At 41.0% G+C, this 19,929-nt stretch overlaps 1 protein-coding gene across 2 annotated transcripts in view; it reads left to right on the top strand.

Moving 5' to 3' along the window:
- The window catches only part of HIVEP1 (HIVEP zinc finger 1), a 120,714-nt gene extending 102,272 nt beyond the window's left edge, over positions 1-18,442 (top strand). Inside the window, exons 6-10 of one of the 2 annotated variants that reach the window (XM_065052412.1) lie at positions 525-700; positions 3,298-3,402; positions 12,964-13,481; positions 16,283-17,338; positions 18,111-18,442. In XM_065052412.1, coding sequence (XP_064908484.1) covers positions 525-700; positions 3,298-3,402; positions 12,964-13,481; positions 16,283-17,338; positions 18,111-18,125 — 1,870 coding nt within the window. In that variant the 3' untranslated portion in view covers positions 18,126-18,442. Of the gene's footprint in view, positions 1-524; positions 701-3,297; positions 3,403-12,963; positions 13,482-16,282 lie in introns of both variants that reach the window. The other variant, XM_065052411.1, reaches the window with a different exon arrangement.
- Positions 18,443-19,929: the final 1,487 nt, after the last annotated feature.

Raw genomic sequence — 19,929 nt, 5'->3', positions numbered from 1 at the left:
GACATCTGCGAGCAGAGGTGTGAAGGGTGTAGTTGAATCTGAGTGACTTTTTCCATCTAGAGGCAGTCCCAGTAGGATGAGCCCAGAGAACATCGATAGAGCAGTTTAAAGACTTTTCCATTGTCATAACTAATGTTATTCCTTTTCTGCATCCAACACAAAGCCTCAAAGAGGCTCTTTTAAAGCTTCCTCGTGGTGCCCAAACGTGCTTCCAAAACCTGACACTTTTAAAAAGTATGTTCCTGTATTGCAAAGAGGAAATTTGAAGTGTTGAAATGCTTAGAACCTTTATTTTAAAAGATGTGCCGTTATTCCTAAACAAGTCCATTATTACCTAGTGAAAAACCCTAGTTAGTTTAACAATAAATGCAGAAGTTGAGCAGAAAAAGAGCATGACTGGTTTTTATCAATCATTCATTTTCATATATTAAATAATTTTTAAAAATTCTGGTAGATTGTGATTTCTAACTAGAATCGTTTTCCCATTGCAGCTAATTGCCTTACTTTTTTGGTACTGTTTCTAGGTACAAGTCAAATGAAGACTATGTGTATGTTCGGGGGAGAGGGAGAGGGAAGTATATCTGTGAAGAATGTGGAATACGTTGCAAGAAACCCAGCATGCTGAAAAAGCACATTCGCACACATACAGATGTCCGTCCTTACCATTGCAATTACTGCAACTTTTCCTTCAAAACTAAAGGTAGGGGCACTTTTCAGTGTGCATTTTCTCCCTTTTTTCTTTCTACTTTAAGGTGTAATTCTTTTCTTCTCACATTTGACTGTTCCTAAGCTAAAGAAGTTGCCTTTCTTTGGCATTTTGTTGTCTAATGCTTCAAATATTTGTAGTTTCCAGTTTCCTTTTTTTCCTTTGTCTTTTGTATGTTTATTCAGATAATCACATATTTGTATGAATGAACTGTGTGGCATGCCACAGTAGGTGAGAAATTAGAGTCAAAAAGGGAGATCTTACGGGGATTATGATCAAAGTTGGGTGAAGACGAGTGAGCTGGTTAGCTGCTTATCCTAGGTAGGGATGGGAACGCAGAATTTAAAGTCCATAGTGGTGATCTTTAGAGGTATGACATTGACATATGTTGTACTCCTATTGGCACACAACTGATTGCTCCAAGAAAGAAACTGGACTTTATTAAATTAATATATAAAAATGTTTTTTATACCTTCGAAGGTTCGCTTTTCACTTGACCTTCTAAGACCCAAAGATGGACCCCTTGCATTTAAAGCCTGTTTACACCAGATCCTTTAATGCATCCTAGTTTAAGCAGGCAGTGTATTGAACAGTGGTAGATCCAGGACTCAAAATAAGGGAAACAGACAGGAGAAGTTCACAGCCAAAATACTTTCAGCAAAAAAAAATTTTAAGCAGAAAAATTTTTCTTGGCTTTAAACATCATTTAGCAGTAATCCCCCCCAGCTGTAACCTCAGAAACATTTATATTTTTAGTGTGTTCGAGACTACTCAGCAGTTGGGTGGAAAATTTTAAAGTGCTGCAGAAAGTGGGATGGACAGTCTTCAGATGTGTCAAAACTTATCGCCACATCCTGTGACACTGGGTCATCATGTTGCCTTTAAGATGAAATGCCAGCGTGTGAACCCAATAACCTCTGATGACAGTTTTTGCAGGGTAGGCATGTTGGCCATGTTCAAGTGATTAAGTTCTGCCCATTTGCTGTTCTCCCTGGTTTCAGCTGCAGCAGACGCTTGTGTTTGCTCCCCATTCTGCCGTCGCTGTGCCCGGCTGGTGCTGTTGCCGCTGGCAGAGTCGGTCGTGCGGTTGGGTGCTCGATGTTTGGGAAACCACATTTCACAAAAGTACAGTGTGGCCGGTAACTTCATGCAGCGTGTAAAGCTGGGAATATCGCTGCTTGTGAGTCAGTGTAGTCATACAGCTTCGTGAGAATAATTTCAAAATTTGAGGTGAATCCCTAGCTTCATTTCAAATCGGGAATAAAGTATTCCATAGCCATAGAAGAGTCACCGTTTAACCCACAGAATCACAGAATGTCAGGGATTGGAAGGGACCCCAAAAGATCATCTAGTCCGATCCCCGCACTGGGGCAGGAACACCTAGATGAGGTTACACAGGAACGTGTCCAGGCAGGTTTTGAATGTCTCCAGAGAAGGAGACTCCACAACCTCCCTGGGCAGCCTGTTCCGGTGCTCTGTCACCTTCACTGAGAAGAAGTTTCTTCTCATATTAAAGTGGAACCTCCTGTGTTCCAGTTTGTACCCATTGCCCCTTGTCCTATCATTGTTTGTCACCAAGAAGAGCCTGGCTCCATCCTTGTGACACTCACCCTTTACATATTTATAAACATGAATGAGGTCCCCCCTTAGTCTCCTCTTCTCCAAACTAAAGAGACCCAGCTCCCTCAGCCTTTCTTCATAAGGGAGGTGCTTCACTCCCTTAATCATCTTCATTGCCCTACGCTGGACCCTCTCCAGCAGTTCCCTGTCCTTCTGGAACTGAGGGGCCCAGAACTGGACACAATATTCCAGATGTGGTCTCACCAGGGCGGAGTAGAGGGGGAGGAGAACCTGCAATTTTACCCACTGTAATTTCTTCCTTTTGAATGCCTCAAAGAAACAGGTTTTTGAGAGACAACAGGAAATCTAAGTAAGTGAGCAGTTACTTACAATAATACACATATCACAAATATAATCTATAGATCCCTGATCTACTCTTAACCTTTTCTTGATGATATTTGCCTTTTTCTTTTTTCAAAGCAGAAAGGGAGAGCAGCCTGTGGGGCCTCTCAGCAGTTACAAATTCACTTTTGAGATTCACATCCAATATGTTCGTGCTCTGATTTTGAATAAAATTAATCTGTTTGTTCAGGTCGGCAGTGAAAATCATTGCACTAAAAATAGAATTCATCAGATACTGGAAGAGCTGCAAGATACAAACTTTAGTTTCACACAGTAGTTTTCTGGCAACGTGACTTTGAAGACTCAATCAGCCTTTCTTATACTTTGCTATAAACAAATGAGGGATTTTTTACACCACTGCAAAATACGTCATCATCTTGAATTTACATCCTATTCTATTTTATCTCAACAAAGAGCTTCACAAAATGTAGCCAGAGAACTAGTAGCATTCAGGATGGCGAATCTGACGCGGGGCTTGACAGCTTGCGTTGAGGGGCAGAGTTCTATCAAGTGTGAAATCAGATTTTACAGGTGGTTACAAATGTAGCTGAATAAGTACATGTTGAGTGTATATTTGTATACATTTGTAGAGCCACAGAGCAGTTAATTTTTTTTCATTTTGTCTTAAGGAAATTTAACAAAACATATGAAGTCAAAGGCACATAGCAAGAAATGCATGGATTTGGGAGTCTCAGTAGGCTTAATAGATGACCAGGATGGAGAAGAAGAATTTGGTAAGAAATTAAAATCTTCTTTCTTTACTGCATTTTTTGTATTTATTTTGTCATCTTAGTTTCTTATCCTTTTCCAAAGCTTTGAAATTCTTGTACAGGGAAAAGATACAGAGATAAAAATCTTAGAAGGTAGTCCAGGGTAATAAGAAATACTGGAAAAATCTTCACCGAAAGAAATGACAAGCATATGCTAAAGATAAATTGCTGCTGAATTTTTCACAGAGTGTTATACAGTTTCACAGATAAATATGACAAGACTGAAAATAACAGAAAAACAGCTGTTTGCCTAGAAAAAAAAAATGTAGTCAAATGTAGTGTTTCTTTGAAAATAGCTATGCATGAAGTTGTCGAAGTTTTGCGATGCGCATTTCATAAAAATTATACCACTAACATGCCACCCAAATCACAAATACATTGCTGAGTGCTTTGCAAGGAGGCTAATCATCATCCAGTGTAGAGTTCTGCCCTTCTTCACAAATAATTGGGCATAAATCAGCAGAAAGAGATCATTTAGAAATGGCAAGCATTATTCATCTTGACTTGTTCTACTTCTCCATCAGTGATGAGAGTGTTATCAAAATGAATGTATTTGCTAATAATTGGAATCGTGCACTTCCCGCATTCGCAGACGGCTCCGCTGAAGAGGGGGTGAGATTGAGGACAGTCAAAGCGGGGGGACAAGCTGGGTTCAGGCGGGTTTTGCTCAGCATGATGAGAAGGATGCAGCTGCCCCGGACACGGTGAGATGCAGAACAGGATTGTGCATCAGGACTTGGTGTTGGATGTCGGCATCTCTCAGTGCAGCGGTGGCATTTTCTCCTTCCTCGTGTTTCTTGTCAGGGAGATGAATCCTGTTGCCTTGTTGTATTTTTCTCCTTTCAGTGGAATAGTTTATTAGATTGCGGTGCGGGTGAGGTTTTGAGAAAAGAAAGCAGTGGGGATCTTTATTTAAACAGTAAAGGGCAAGAAAGATGAATGCGCTTGCTCCCATATGGCAGCCACTAGCAGAATAACTGAATCAACTTGAATCTAATTCTAAATAATACTGGGAATATGACTCAGCTGGTATGATTCAGTAGTCCACTAGGTACAAAGAAACCTGCAGTTTCCCTTTTTTGGCATTCTTCGATATATTCCTTATTAGTAAGCTAAAAACATGTCCCCATTTGCTATTTGAGATACCAAGTAAATAACACGGAAGATAAGTGGCAGTACAAATTACTGTCCCTTTCTCACAGAGGGACAGTTTTCATTAACATTTTCAGCCTTCATATGTGTATGGGGATATAGTGGAAGATTTGGCGAGGAGGTTAGTTAAATGTAAATATGCTCAAGTGACTTGTACCTGTCTGTAGAAAAAGCACGCACATCACACTCATTGTTTTACTGAGCTTGTGTGCTTGATGAGTAGAACCTCTGTGTTAGATAACATGGGCCTGTGAGAAACTCTAGGCACCTTATCACCATGTCTGAGATTCCTGCTTTGTTGTGAGAAAGAGTGGGAGGCTGTGCCTGCCTGAATCCTCGAAATACAGGTGAGCTCAGCAGGCCCAGCGATCTTCCAGCAGGGCTGAACTGACCAGCGCCTGCGTCCCCGCTGGTGTCACCTGTGCCTGGGAGCTCAGGTGCTGCTTCGGGGATCCCCCAGTAGAGAGGTAACTAAAATAAAAATTGCTCTTTGCAAATGCATTCGTGGCCTCTGGCTCTTCTTGCGATGTGCCTGCGTATATGTACTCATTGTGATAGAAAAATCGTCACTACTTTTTAAAGCAATATTCCATAGCTTTATATGTTTTATTTAGTTCTATAAAATACAGCTGAACAGGTATTTCCATTTACTAGGAACTTAAAACATATTATTGATTGACAAATCAATATTCTCAATTGCATACATGAAAAACTGTGTTTGTGGTTATAATGTAATGGAGAATGTTTCAAATGTTAACAGAATTATCAGTAACACCTGGTGAAAGTAAGCCATTTCAAACATTGAAAGATTGCTTTTCTTTGGCTGAGAGGGACACTTCTCTTTTTACATGTCATGTACGGGTGTGTGTAACCATAGTATAAATATATAGGCCCTGTAATATGTTCTTTGCCTCAGCACAGTTATTACTTAAAATTAGTTAAGTATTCCATTTTGGAAAAAAAAAGCAAGACAAGCATTCAACAGGATTTGCTACGTGATCCTTGAAATTCTTTCAGTTATTTAATAGTAAGACTTCAATGCCTTTTTTTAATTTTCTTTTTTTTTTTTTTTTCCCAAAATAGACCAGGCAGCACTTCTTTCTTTACCTAAGAACCCCAAACCAAAAAACAACTTGGTGATAAAATCTCCACCTTCTCTAAATGATCTGGCTCGAGGTACCCATAGCAAAACCAACGGTGCAGCACAGAGCTCAGCACTAAAGTCCTATCCCAGAAGCAGGGTTATTAAGCCCACAATGAACACGTTTGCTGCAGCCAAACCAGTCCGGCCTCTCCAGCTGCTGCATAACATGGGACATTTACAGATAACCATGAAAATGTTGCAAGTAGCTGTACACTTTAAAAAATGTGATTTCATCTGTCAGCTCACCTGGCCGCACATGAAGGTACTTCTCATGACAATTCAGAAACTTGCTTGTTGCCCCATTTTTAAGGCAAAGAGTCAGGAGGGCAAAAAAAGTGTGATGCATTTGCATACAGGCTTTTTTAAATGCGGGTCATTCTGTTGCCCTCTGCAAAATCCTATAAATGCAAATTTTTTTGCTCCATTTGACCGTGATTTAATGTATTTATTTTTTGGGGGTGTCCAGGCTGTCTCAGTTAACACAGTGGCTTCCAACCCCCTCTTAGGCTGCCCATTCCCCAGACAGCGCAGCAGAGCTCAGGTTGGGGTCAGACCCCTCCCCTCCTGCCAGGTCCGGGCTCTGGGGACAGCCCTGTCTGTCACCCACAGAGGGAAATGTGATGGCGTTTGGGTGCTGAGCTGCACTCGTGGCGTTACATCCTCAGCCCTTTCACCCCCTCCTCCCGCTGATGTGCGTCGCTGGCGGGTTTGTGTCACATACCCTTTGGGTGCTTTAAAAAACTACGTCATTAAACGCCTACATTTTTTACTTCGGGAGTTGCGTGGTTGTTAAAACTGATCTCTTTCTTTGAGGCAGCAGTCTGCCTGGTCCCACCTCTTTCCTCAGTTGAATGGCAACGTGAGATGATTTAGAGGAAGGTACAAAAAATCTGATAAGAAATAATTGTGATTTCAGAAAAAAAAACCTTTTATTCCTGTAGACTGTGTGAGATTGGCTTGTTTCCTGACCCATAGAATGTCTGTCTGTCTCTAATTCGTTATTCGAACATTTGGAATACTGATTATTCTTATGGCAATAAAAAGTATACACTTTTGCTTAAAATAACTAAACTGTATGTATCCATCAGACTTTGAATTAGAGAACTATCCAGAAAATTAACAAAGCCACCAACCTTTTATTTATTGAGGAATTTGCTAGTTGTATTTTTAATTAGTTTTTTTAAAGTATAGGCAAACTGAATTATTTGAATACATCATTTTTTAGATTAAAATGAGAAGTCAGCTTTGAGCTGACAGCAGTACAGATTAAGAGCACATGCAGATTGAATAAGGAGTGCGAAATAGTGCACAACCCTGAACGCAGACATATGTGCACACACACAGAGCCTGTTTTTTCAGCAATTTGAGAAGCTGAAATTTTGTTGTGCTGTAGCATCTAGGGGAAAGAAAGGAAAAAAAAGAGGTGATCTCTAGCTGTCTGAGAATATATGTGACCAGAGCTTTTAACATAGCATTCTTTGTATTTGGACTTGTCATCATTTGGGTGTTAGTAAATACTTTCCGGCCTGGCTTTTTGTAGTCAAAACCATTCCCTCATCCATTTATCTTTCATCTTCTGCTCTGTGGAATGTTCTTGTCACCAAAATACAGGGTTACAATGTAAGGAATGTTAATATCTGAATTAAATTGTCAGACGAGGTGAACTGTTTAATGTGACAGACTGCAACTGGAGATATCCTCTTCGGCTGTGTTGACCCAATATTTTGCTATGCAGTCGTAAAAACAATAATTTGTCATCAAATTAAAACAGTTATGGACTTTAAACCTGTAATACTTCATATGTAAGGTAATGTATGAATGGTATGGTATACCTGAGTAAACTTGCACAAGATAGTTGTTTAATAATGAAATCAGTAGTTGGGCAAAACTTCTTTAAATGGTCTCTAAGGAGAAATTTTATCCCAAAATATTCATTACTTTACCAGTGAAAAGACTTAATTGTAAGTTTCAGATATGTATTTTTTTCATATATATATACACACACACGCATCTAAATGGAAAAAAAAACACTTTCATTTTTTGCTACACATATAATGGTTCTAAGTTAATTAGCTGTGTATTACTTATAGTAGATATTAAGTGAGTTTCCATGGCTCTTCATTAGCTTAATCATGACTCAGTCTGTGTTTTCACTGCACCTACATTTAAGGAGTGAAAATAATTGAAAATACTTGCAATAATATCCTCCTTTTGCAAACAGAATGGAAGGCTGATTCTGTATAAATTCCACTTCTTTTTTGTTTTTTTTTTTTTTAATATCAGTTTCTGGTTTTCAACGAGATGTACCCTAAGCATGCTGGAGCCACACACCTGCAGCCCGGGAGCGGAATAGCTACTGCTAGGGTTGATTTACAATGTACAGATTACCCAGGAGGGCTTAGGGGTAAATAATGTCTTTAAAGAAACAGGTTACTTTATGTTGGGTGGGTTTTTTTCTCATTTCTGATAAGTACTGGCTGTTACAAGTCTGAATTTAACCCAGTAGATGTCACTGTGAGTCCTGTTTGATGATGAGCAGTGGACAGCAGCTGAAGCAAGACTGCTATCAGTCAAGTAAAACCCATGAACAGACTTAAAAAGACAGGGAAACAGCATGTTTGGGTATATGTGCTGGTGTTGTTTCACAGTACTGGCTTTACCCTTACTTTTAAAATTTGCTTGAATGTTTGTAGAACATTTTATTGCAAGACTAATACAGCAGGTAAAAGCCAACACCTAATCTTGTAATTGTTTAAGAAAAGAGAATGTGTTGATGACTTAATTACTTTCAAGTTTATGATAATATGATGACACACTAAAAATACTTCTGCCTTATTGCCATAGTGTATATCTTTTCTTGAGTTTGAGGGAGAACATATAATATAGAACAGACGCTTTATTACTAAACGGTTTTATGTAGATACTAATCCATAACTGAAGATACTTCCAGGGTTTGAGGTAATAAACACTACTTTGAATTAATCAGGCACTAAAAGCCTATAAATCAATTAAATTTTAATTTAGATAGAAACAGATAGTGAACAGACCAACACATACTTAGTAAGCTCTGTCTTTATAAGCAGAGCTAATAGTGATACCCATAGATATCTATGTAACTGTCCATTAGCTTACTAATCTGTAAAACGTCATCAGTCTGGACTTATATTTTCAGGTCTTTCTTGTCTTCTTGCCAATTAAAGAATGAAAATGAAAGTTTTGCTCTTTGTGTGAAAATCTACTTAAATATGATTCAGTTATAAGCAAATATGATTAAGTTATAAGCCACTGAACTTGATCACTGCATGTTGTGCAGAAATTGCTAAGTCTGTAGTGGGCCCTGATAAGTCATGTCATGGGATAGACTAATGGGTGATAATATCACTATTAAAAGCTGTATGTTGAGATTCTGAAGAACCTTTCTTTTAGTACTTTGCAGTATGACAATAATTAGGTAACCCTTGCTAAATCCAGGTACAATAAGGATTCTTGTAGGAAAAAAACTTATAAAATAAAGAACTTTGAAGAACACAGAGACAACTGTTTCAGTTACCTAATTCATAACATCACAACTGGAAAAAGCAATTCATGGACTTATGAGCCCCAGGCGCTTCACTGATGGACATGCTAGAATACTGATAAGGCCAGCTAATGCTGTTGCACCAAAGAACTTGAAGCCTTTTCTTTCCCCACTTTGAGGTAAAATGTGAGTATAACAGAGCCTTAGCCAACAAGCTCATCAACACCACAAACATGATACAGAGCTGATTAACTGAGGACTGACAACAAAATTATGACTAAGATGGTTTTTGCCAATGATTTTTGTACCCTTACTTCAATACATAGGATTAAAAAGTTAATTTTATTCAGTGTCATTATAGCTGGCATGTGAGCAAAATCCCCAATCGAACATTGTGTCCGTGTTTCTACTATACCTTTATTTCCAGCTGTTCCTAATATTTGCAGAGTTGATGTCTGTAGCCAAAAGTTCCATGTTCTCCTGTGAAGTCCAGGAAGAAGAAAAAGTCTTTCTAAGGGTTTATAAGAGAAGATTGTAGCACTTGACAGAGGATGAGAGAAATACCCTACTCTTCCAAAAGCCCTCTTTACAAAAAAAATTGAGGCAATCTTGAACAGTCTTTCTGTTAAAAAATGGTGAGATTTACAATTTTGGAAGAGAAGTAGCTTTCATAGAGCCTTCACTTAATAGTGTGAAACATTTTTCCTGTTTTCTTTTTTTTTTTTTAAGTGTTGAACTTTCATGCCCAAAGCCATTTCCCCATATGCTAGTGGCCTTTAAATTTATGACACATGCTTCATTCTAAAATATCATGCGCTGCTTTACAACCTCATACAAAGTTAAACACAGAAGTCATTTTGTTTCCTTTGGAGTTTGAGTCAGGTCTCGTTATATGTATCGGCTACATAAGCATATGGTTATAATTGTGCATAATTTAAGATAGGAAGTGAAGAATTAATTTTTCCCCAATTAAAACTGCAAGGGGAACTTTAGGAGGGAGCCTACCATAACTAAAATGGACCGTGGCCAATACTACTTGGTTAACAAGACAGCGCTTGGAAAAGGGTCTTTCACCGCAAGGAGCGGCCGCAGCCTCAGCTCAGTGCTTCATTCCGAGGAGACCTGGGTCTTCCACCGCTTAAACCTCCAACATCCTCTCGCAGCTCCACTGATTTACAACAGTGCTTAACGGGATCACTAATTATGAAAGCCTTGGCACCTCCTGTTTCAGTAAACATGTGCACAGGTATAAAAGCCAGAGCTAAGCGTTCCTTTGTGCATTGCCAGAGCAAGCAAGTCAGGAATATTGTGTTGGGTTTTTTTCCATCTGATGTTTTGAAGCCATGTGGGAGTGAGGGAACCACATTCATCGCTGTCACCTCCCCTACACTGCGGGCTCTGGCTCCAGGTAACCACACTTAAATAGAAGCTGGCAAATGCACAGAGGGTGGAGGTAAACAGGGAAACAATAGAGGGAAACGAGATCCCTCTGAGTCCTGCATGGAAGGAATCTGTGTCCTGCATACCCCTTTCCCTTTCCATGGTTTTATTCTAGGCCGAAATATATGCACAAAATTTCTGCATAAGCACCGTTTGCTAATACATCCTATAGTGGTTTTAAATGTTGATTTGAAAAAAAAGAAAAGAAGAAAAGATAGTTTGTTATTATAAATCATGGCGTTGTTTGAGCATATGTTTTCTTTGCTCTACAAATGTGACAAGTCAGTCTAATAATTTCAGGTAGTTTCTCTTGCCAGTGGAGACGAGTCATTCGTGATTGCCATCAACTTGAATAGACGTGTGATTCATGTGGAGAGCGGGAGGAAAAAATGAAAAGAAATAGTAGGATTTCCCAAAAAATAGTTATGTGATGTTGGTGAAGAGACCAAAATTAAGAGAGAGTCCATACTGAAAGCAAAGTCTTTGCAATGCCCTGTGCATTATTTAAAGAGTTGCAGGAAATGTATGGGTCACCCTTTAGATGTAACACATGGTGAAATCTTTGAGATCTGTTACAGAGACATTGAGGGAAGCTGTTTCTCTTCAGAAGTGTAGCATATGTAGAGGTTTTAACGTTTTAAATCTGTTTGCTTTACAAATAAATGATGAACAAACACTGTGTGAAGAGATGATAGAAGTATAGAAAAAAGGAATGTTGAATAACTCCATGTTGTTTTGTTAATCCTACTTGCCATATTTTTGGAATGAACCTTACTGAATTAAGTTTTACACTAAAATGTATTTTCTTTTTTGTTCCATTTTGTCTGTAGCTGAGAATTATAAATGAAGACTATTTAAAATATTTTTTTTAGCATCTTTCCAATGACCGGGAGGATTTGGGGTATTTTTAATAACATTTCAGTTTCGTGCCTGCTGTAGTAAATGTAGAAAATCTATAGTTTCCATATTTAGTTAATGTACAAATTACTGTGTAGGCAAAGAGGGGCGAAGTCATTATAGAGGAATTTTTTCAAAGAAGCTATTAGTCTCATTCCTAATTGCACTGCTCATTTGAAACCATAAAGGCTTATGATGGTGGGTAACTTCCTGAGAAGCAGCTCAATTAAACCCATTTATTTTACCTGGAGTTCAAGATGCTTATTTTGGTTTTCGTAATGTAGCAGCCTAAAGCGTTGATAGTACATTCAAATTATTTTGAGGGTCTGATTTTTTTCAGAATCATTTATTTTGACGGTAAGTTGCCGTGTAGATTTCCTTAGAACAGGATCTCTGAGATTTTAACTAACCAGCCATCATTGATTTTGCAGATCCAAATTATTTTTATGCTGATATATTTTTTGGACAGCTCAGCAGACAGACCTTTAATTGAATATAAAATATTAGTGCATCCAAAGCATTTTGTCTTTTATAAAATATGATCCCAGACAGTCTGGCTTGGAATCAGATACAACAGATGGGATTTTCTGTCTCTTTACTAAAGACGATTCTTTCTTTCCAAGTTATGATATAAAGGAAGGCGAAAAGCTGCAGTAGAGCTGTCTTTTGTAGAGAAATTTGCCACTAGACAGGAGTTTGGTTTTAGGACTTGAAGTCAGGAGCACTTCTTGTTTCATGCAGTGATAAGTTTTGATAGGATTAGGGCTTTCTCACCTCCTATGACATCTTGGATGATTTGTTAATAAACCTCTCAAAACATTAACAAAGTTAAGAAATCTGGTAAAGTCTAATTTTGGTCCCTTTTGCCTGTTAACGAGACAGATTCCTGACTAACAGCCCCCAGTCTTTCTGTTTGCATCCTTCAAAAACCTTTGCAGCAGTGATTCATATTAGGTACAAGGACACCCACTCATGAGTCAGAACCAGCTAGAGAATATCCCACTACCAAGGTTGGCAGCCCAGCTTTGGATGTCGTCACCAGGAACTTAAGGAACCAGGAATCTGCTCGCTTGTCCCCAGCTGAAAGAGCGAAGGGTGACTTTGAGCAAGTGGTTATAAATGGCTGAAAAGAGAACAGCCAATCTAGAAGGTTAAAAACAATACAGAAGCAGAAGATGAAAGATTATGTAGCTTTATAGTTAAATGCATACGCTGGAAAATAAAAACAAAAATGAAAGTCTTCCCTGTTGCTTTTGGGCGATGGGATGTGACTGAAAAACTGCAGTGGTTTTGGTGTTTCTAATTGCTTTCTCCATCTCCTTCCCAATCATCCTGCAACCCTCATTGGCTCACCTTCTAATTCCTACTTTTGCAGGTGAGAAGCAAAGATTTGGCTATGACCGCTCAGGATATGACGTGGAGGAGTCCGATGGTGCAGATGAAGATGAAAATGACAATGAGGATGATGATGAAGACAGCCAGGCTGAGTCAGTGCTTTCCACGACACCCTCGGTGACAGCCAGCCCCCAGCATCACCCCTCTCGCCACGGCCTGCAGGACACCGCCAACGCCGATGAGGACGTCAGACTTCCTGACTGCTTTGCTGGGGTTCATACAGACTCTATGGATGGTCTGCCAAAAGCGCTGCTGACAAAGATGACCGTCCTTAGCACGGCACAGTCAGTCAGCAGGACCTCCAGGTCACCAGCTGAATTCGCCCTTCAGGAAGCACATGAGGAAAAAGTCCAGGAGCGAGGAGCGGGTCCCCGTGGTGCTGGCACAGCACTGGCGGACGTCGCTCCTGCATCTCCAGGTCGCCAGATGTCTGTGGATTACCCCGACCCAGAAGCAGCCTTGGGCCAGTCCTTAATATCAACCGCAACGCTTACAAAGGTAGGAGTGTCCAACTTCAGGGGAGAGGTGACATTTTAAATCCCACTTTTAAATACTTTTGGGGGGATTTTTCAAAGATGAGAATGTTTGCCCTTCCCTTTCATTCCTAGAGGTGTTGGCTGATGTGTCTTTAAGACAGCTGAAAATAATCCAAGCACAGATGTGTAGGACTCTAGAAACAACGATGTTGTGGGAGCACTGCTTTTCCAGTTCTTAATTTGATTGTATTCTCCCTGAAAGGGTGAATTGTAACATGGTCATTTCAGCTGAAGTTTGGAGATGGTGGATTGTTTTTCAAAGAAGAAGGGATATAACAGATATGTGAAATGAACATATGGTGATGATTATGAAGTTTTCAGAGGAAAGTGATGGAATTCGGAAGTCACTTCACTCGGAAATACGATGATAGAATCATTGGTAATTCCCCAAAGGAAATTAATCTACTCCCAAAGGTTTTTGCCTTATCACTATAAAAAAACAAACAAACATGCAATTGCTTCTCTCTCCTCAAAATATGCTTAGTAGCAGAATTAGAAAGAGCACCATATGTTCAAGGGAACTATGAGATTGCCCTTGCACAATAACAAACGGGAAAGGCAAGCACAGGACTGAGACCCGAGTTCCCAGTGCTCTCAGTTTTTCTCCAAGCCAAAAGAACATTTTAATCAGAAAAGAATCAGTTTTTCCCACACCTGTTCTAGACACAGGGCTCTGCAGAGCAGCGTGCAGAAAGACGAGGCTGGTCTGTGTGCAAGGCTGCAGGAGCATTTAGTAATTTTGGTGACTCTTGTCTTTAAAACTCTGCTGAGGAAAACACAGAGGGGAACTGGCAGGTGTTAAGCCTTTTACAATTCAGCAATATTTTTAATGGGGACAGTAACCTGATTGACCCTAAGTATGTCTCTTGAAAGTTCTGAATTCTTACTGCAGACCATGAGGCATTAGAGTTTTCCAAAATAATGGTCAGAAAAACATGATGCGAAATGTAGTTTAAATAAAGTAGTTACTGCCTGTTTTGTGATGAATGTAATATTTACAAATGGTATATGCATGTAGTTATAGAAAAATAAGCAGCAGAAAATTTTCAAAAGTATGAACGGTAAGTAAAAATTTCATTCTGGTTTAAGTACTTATTCCATTAGAGATTTTTTCTTGTAAATCTGTACTACTGGATTCATTTTTTACAAATTTAAGATAGTGAACTGTCAACAAGGAGAAACAGTAAAAATTATTGCTACATTTTGCTGTTTGGCACGGGTTCATTCCTGCTTGTAAGAACTGTGAGCCCGTGTGACAAACATACATTGGAGTGATTTTGTAGTATGGTAGAGAATAAAATGTCGTGGTCTCTGAGCACTGTATATGCCTGCACAAAAGCGGTAGGATCTTAATATTTGCATTTGGGGTTTTAGGTTTTGCCAATAGATACCGGAAAGGCATGTGATTGAGTTTACTCCCTCATTGAAGAGAAGCGCTCGGTGTAAAATGTCAAAAGGTCTTCATTCACATAGCTCTAATAATTGTCTGTATTAATATATTAAAAAAAGGGCACATAAGTGATACAAGGCAGTAATTCCTTGTATCACTACCTCCTCCTTTCCCAGGCCAAAAGAAGGGGCAGCCGTGTCTGATGGTCAATGTACCGTCTGTTCCTGTTACGAGTGGTTGTGGATCCCACTTCTTGCAATTGAGATAAGGGGTTGAGACAGCTCAGCAAGGCTGGTGTATGTTCCTTCAAAAGCATCTGTACCAGTTTCTTAGGGTTTCTTGTGAGGTGTCAGGCAGGACTTAATTCTGGGAAAGATGTTGGCTTCTTTCTCACACCCATCTTCCCATTTAGACTGGTTGGCACTGAGTAGTCAGTAAACCATACTCTCCTTTAACCAGTACATTTCCTACCAGCAGTTTTCAAAAGCATTTCCGTTTGTGTTTCAGTTTTGTGCCTGCTCTAGAGATTTCTTGAGACTGATCAAAGCCGCAGAATGGCCATTTAGGATTGTGTAGACTAAATAAGGTTACACCACTCTTCATGTGTTAAGAATATGCCTAAAACTAGAAGATACCATGAGATCGCAATTGTAGTTTAAGACTTATTGTTTTCGAGTTTTTCAGAAAGGAGTTACGAGCCTTGGTTGGTAACTCTGGCTATATGAGAAGAATATAGGAGCATATAAATACGATTATCAGTCCAGGCTGAGCACCAAATCACAGCGAGCGGAGGTAGCAGTGGGATGTGGGTCCCACGTCTCACTCCGCTGTCTGCCCGTCACCTCCGCGTCTGTGGGTGCTGTAGTTGTCACATCCATCTCTTGTCATTGCTCACCACCTGTCTTTCACATGTGAAGCACCCGTGGACATATGTGCCGCGATGCTGACTCTGCCTGCCGGAGGCTATAATGGCTCCAGGAGAGGAACCCGGTGCATCAGAAATGCTGCTGATGCTTATTTAACCTTCTTGCCTGAAGTGATTTCCACAGTAAACAGTTCTCCAAAGCTGCCTGGCTCCTTAAAAAACACATACAAAGGATATTCAGCAATGTTTTAAAGTACTAGTGTTAAAAAGAAATTAGCCAGGGTGATTAGGGGAGGAAAATTCAATTAGTGGGCGAGGAAGGAGTTGGAAAAAGAAAGGAAGGAAATTAGTTCATTGTTCAAGCTGGGCAGTATATACTGTGAACTAGTTTGTTGTTGTTTTTTTGTTAAAAGAGAATGTGGGAAGCCCTCCCAGCCACCTCGCATTTTCATTTCGCTGGAGGATAGCAACAGCCACCACATTAACATGCCTGTGTTGTTCTCCCCAGAGCGCACCCTCTGTCAGCTCTCCCTCCTCGCCAGTGGACCGCAGCATGCCGACCACCACCGAAACCCCAGAGGAGAAGCCGTCCGGGTGTCCACAGCATGCTGCCTCACCAAGGCCGCCCCAGACCCACCTCTTCAGCCACCTCCCCCTGCACTCGCAGCAGCAGCCCAAGGCGCCCTATGGCACGGTACCCGTCGGGGGGATTCAGGTGGTCCCCGCCGGCTTGGCCACCTACTCCACCTTCGTCCCCATCCAGGCGGGGCCAGTGCAGCTCACCATCCCCACCGTCAGCGTCATCCACAGGACTACCAGCGCCCTGGGTGAGGTGGGCGGCACGGCCGCCAGCGCTGCCGTGAACCCAGTGGGTGTCGCCGAGGTGAACAGCGTGGTGCCGTGCATCCCCATCGGCCAGGTGAGCGTGCCGGGCATCCCAGGCCTTGGCACGCCCAGCCTGCAGCCTCTCCCACCTCTGGGCGTGGAGACGGTGAACATCTTGGGCCTGGCGAACACCAACGTGGCCCCGCAGATGCGCCCATCAGGAATTACCCTGAACGCCGTGGGCCTCCAGGTGCTGACGGCTGGCACAGCCCCGCAGGGCAACCCCAGCCCGCAGGCACACATCCCCGGCTTGCAGATACTGAACATCGCCCTGCCGACCCTCATCCCCTCCCTCAGCCCCGCCGGTGCTGACGCCCAAGGAACCTCCGAGGTGCCCACCTCCAGCGGCAAAGCCTGCGAGGCCCAGCCAGAACCGGCTGCCCCCAGCTTCCCTGCAGCCGAGGTCGGCCCGGCTGGCGGGGCCGCTTCTCCTCAGGCGGCAGCCAGCGGGCAGCGGTTCGGCGGGAAGAGCCATTCCGAGCCCGCCCCGCCGGCTGACCGTGAGCGAGCTGACGGGCCAGGGAAAGCGGATCCCGAAAAGACTGACCCGGCACAGCCCACCAAGCCAAAGCGTGATGTCCCCTCCCTGCAGGTGAAGAGGACTGAGCCCCGCTCCAAGGGGAACCCCGAGGCGGTGACCAAGTCCGCGGTCCACCGAACTGTCTCCCCGGACAGACAGGTACACAGGCCAGCCGCCTTGCCCCGGCGGCAAAACACGGTGCAGTTTAGCGATGGCAGCAGTGACGATGAGGATAGACTTGTAATAGCAACCTAGTTTTTGTTTTTCGTTGTGGGTTTTTCTTTTTTTTTGGTTTTTTGTTATTTTTTTTTATTATTATTATTATTTTTTGTAACACAGGTTTCTTTGCAAACCTTCTTTTCCTTAAAGCACATTTTTCTGACACAAACCCATTACTAATCTTCGTGCAATCATGAACTCTTGACCAATAATTGTTGTTTCTTGTCAGCTCCAGCCATTTTTGTACATGTTGTATAGACGATTGTGCCTTTTTGGAGTTTTATGTTTAGAAACCTGTACAGATTGTTGAATATATATATATAAAATATATATATATAAAATATGTATATTAAACCCAGGTAGTTGCTTGTGTTTAGTAAGTAAACATCTTATGTCAGATAAATAAAGGATTAAATTATATGTTGCACTGTTAAATGTAAATTTTTATGGCTGTGGGACAAAGTTTCTGTGTACAGATCTAGTATGTAAAACTCCATATTTATTGTATCCATATTAGTCTTGGAAAAGGGTCTGTCCATCTTTCTTGTGTAAGACGGTAGCTTTACACTTCGAAGAGAAATACAGTATCTGTGTTATGAAATATTACAGTAAAATTTTGTTTACTGACTTTACCATTGCTTATGTTGTGCCTTCTTGATGCAGCCCGGTGGTCGGAGAGGCGCTTGACTCATTCCTTTTATTACCCTTCCAGCTGCGTTCAGCTTGAAAGGATCGGGCGGTGGTGCCTGCCCCTGCGGTTTCACCTGCCACAAGAGAGAGCGTGCACTCCTCAGGCTTACCTGGAGCAAAACCTTCCATTTCAAAACGTCCAGCGATGGCGAAGTGGGGAGGGAGTCCTTCAGCTTTTTGGCAGAGCGAGCGCCTGTCCGCCTCGTGTTTTTCCCGCTTCCTAACTGAAATTTGAAGACTTCCCTGAGGGAAAACAGCAGAGGAGTCAAGATGAAATATTTTTTTATTTGTAACCTTGAATTATAAAGCCACTTTTTATTGACATTAAAATGTTCTTAAGCAAGAAAGGAATAATTCTTTGTGTGTTCTTAATTGCAAAATCCACCATACAGTTGGTGAAACGGCCGCTGCTGTAATGAGGATTTGGCATTACCAATTACCCTCAGCTTCTGATGAGACTTCCAATTCAGGTGATCCCTTACAGCTAGACGAAGCTAATTTCTCCCCGAATATGGCTTTGTCTTACTCATGCAGGAAAAACAAAGGGACTAGAGGTCTTAGACATACAATTAATGTACCTTTATATCAACAAACTCATCATTACAGGCATACAAGACATGGATGGACCCCAGAATAATGAAATCAATAAAATTCTGTTTGCAAATAGTGAAAAAAATTAAAGTTACCAATAAATTTTTAAGGTGTTCAGCTACTGTAGGAGACAACTCTCACATGTTACAGGGCTACACATTCCTGAAAGTTTCAAATTGACTTGGGATTCGTGCTGTAATTTTTAAATAGAGTTGGTTTTCTGCTGTGTCCTTACATCACATTATTAGAGAAGTTTATAAATCTGTTTTAACAACCACATTCCAGTAGAAAACTGGCAAATGTAAATTAAAAGCATGATCACCTTTATGGAAATAGTGAGGACAACTGCATTTAAAACAACTGGAGTAGAAGGGTAGGAAGCAAATCTTGAAAAAAAAAACAAATCAGGAGTAAACTTAAATTTGAGCTGGGCTGCGATACTCGCAGATTAACTCCTGAACCCAGCTCAGAGAAGTGAATTCATACCTTGTACTTCTCACATTCAAGAACATTGATATCATAGATCCGTTTTTAACTTTGTATGGGCTTTTGTACTTATACTCACATTGTACTCATTATTCCATTACAGCATGTTGTAAAACTGTAGGTGACGTTGAGTGAGCTTTATTAACTCTCAGAAAGAGCACTCCAGTACCAGAAAATCATTTATACTACTGTGATTATCAGCCGGTCGTACTAATCCAGTAATTAGTGAGGTACGCACTAGAAGGCAGAAATTAACCTCATCTCAGGCATGAATATTGGTTAATTCCCAACGCTGCAGAGCCTCACCAAGGGCCCTAGCACCCCAATCACGAAGTGCTCTCAACTCGCATTGAACTCAATGAGAGTTAAGAGTTCTCGGCACCCCACAGCCCCAGACCTCATATTTGTGGCTGGCACTGTGTAAAAAACATCACTGTGAATTTGTGTGTTCTTTTTATAAACATGTAGTGATGTCAACATGCCTTGTATCATCATCAGTTATACCTGAACCAGCCAAAATTCGAAAAAAAACCCAATGCATTGCGGCATTACACGTGCTTTGAGAGCCTGAAACTTTTGCTAGTGGAATTAGGTGAAGGTTTATTGTTAATGAACTCAAGAAACTTTGTGTTAGTTTTAGCTCCTTTAAAATTGATGCTCACCAGTAAACTAGAACTATGCAAATTAATTTAAATATATTTGTCTACAGCATGACAAAAAACAAGTTACTGGATCAAATAGGTTTACAGCAAAGTAAAGGTATC

This window comes from Columba livia, chromosome 2 (genome assembly GCF_036013475.1).
Source record: "Columba livia isolate bColLiv1 breed racing homer chromosome 2, bColLiv1.pat.W.v2, whole genome shotgun sequence".
NCBI lineage: Eukaryota > Metazoa > Chordata > Aves > Columbiformes > Columbidae > Columba > Columba livia.
Note: the sequence above shows the minus strand (reverse complement) of the source record. Positions and strands in the feature narration are given on the sequence as shown.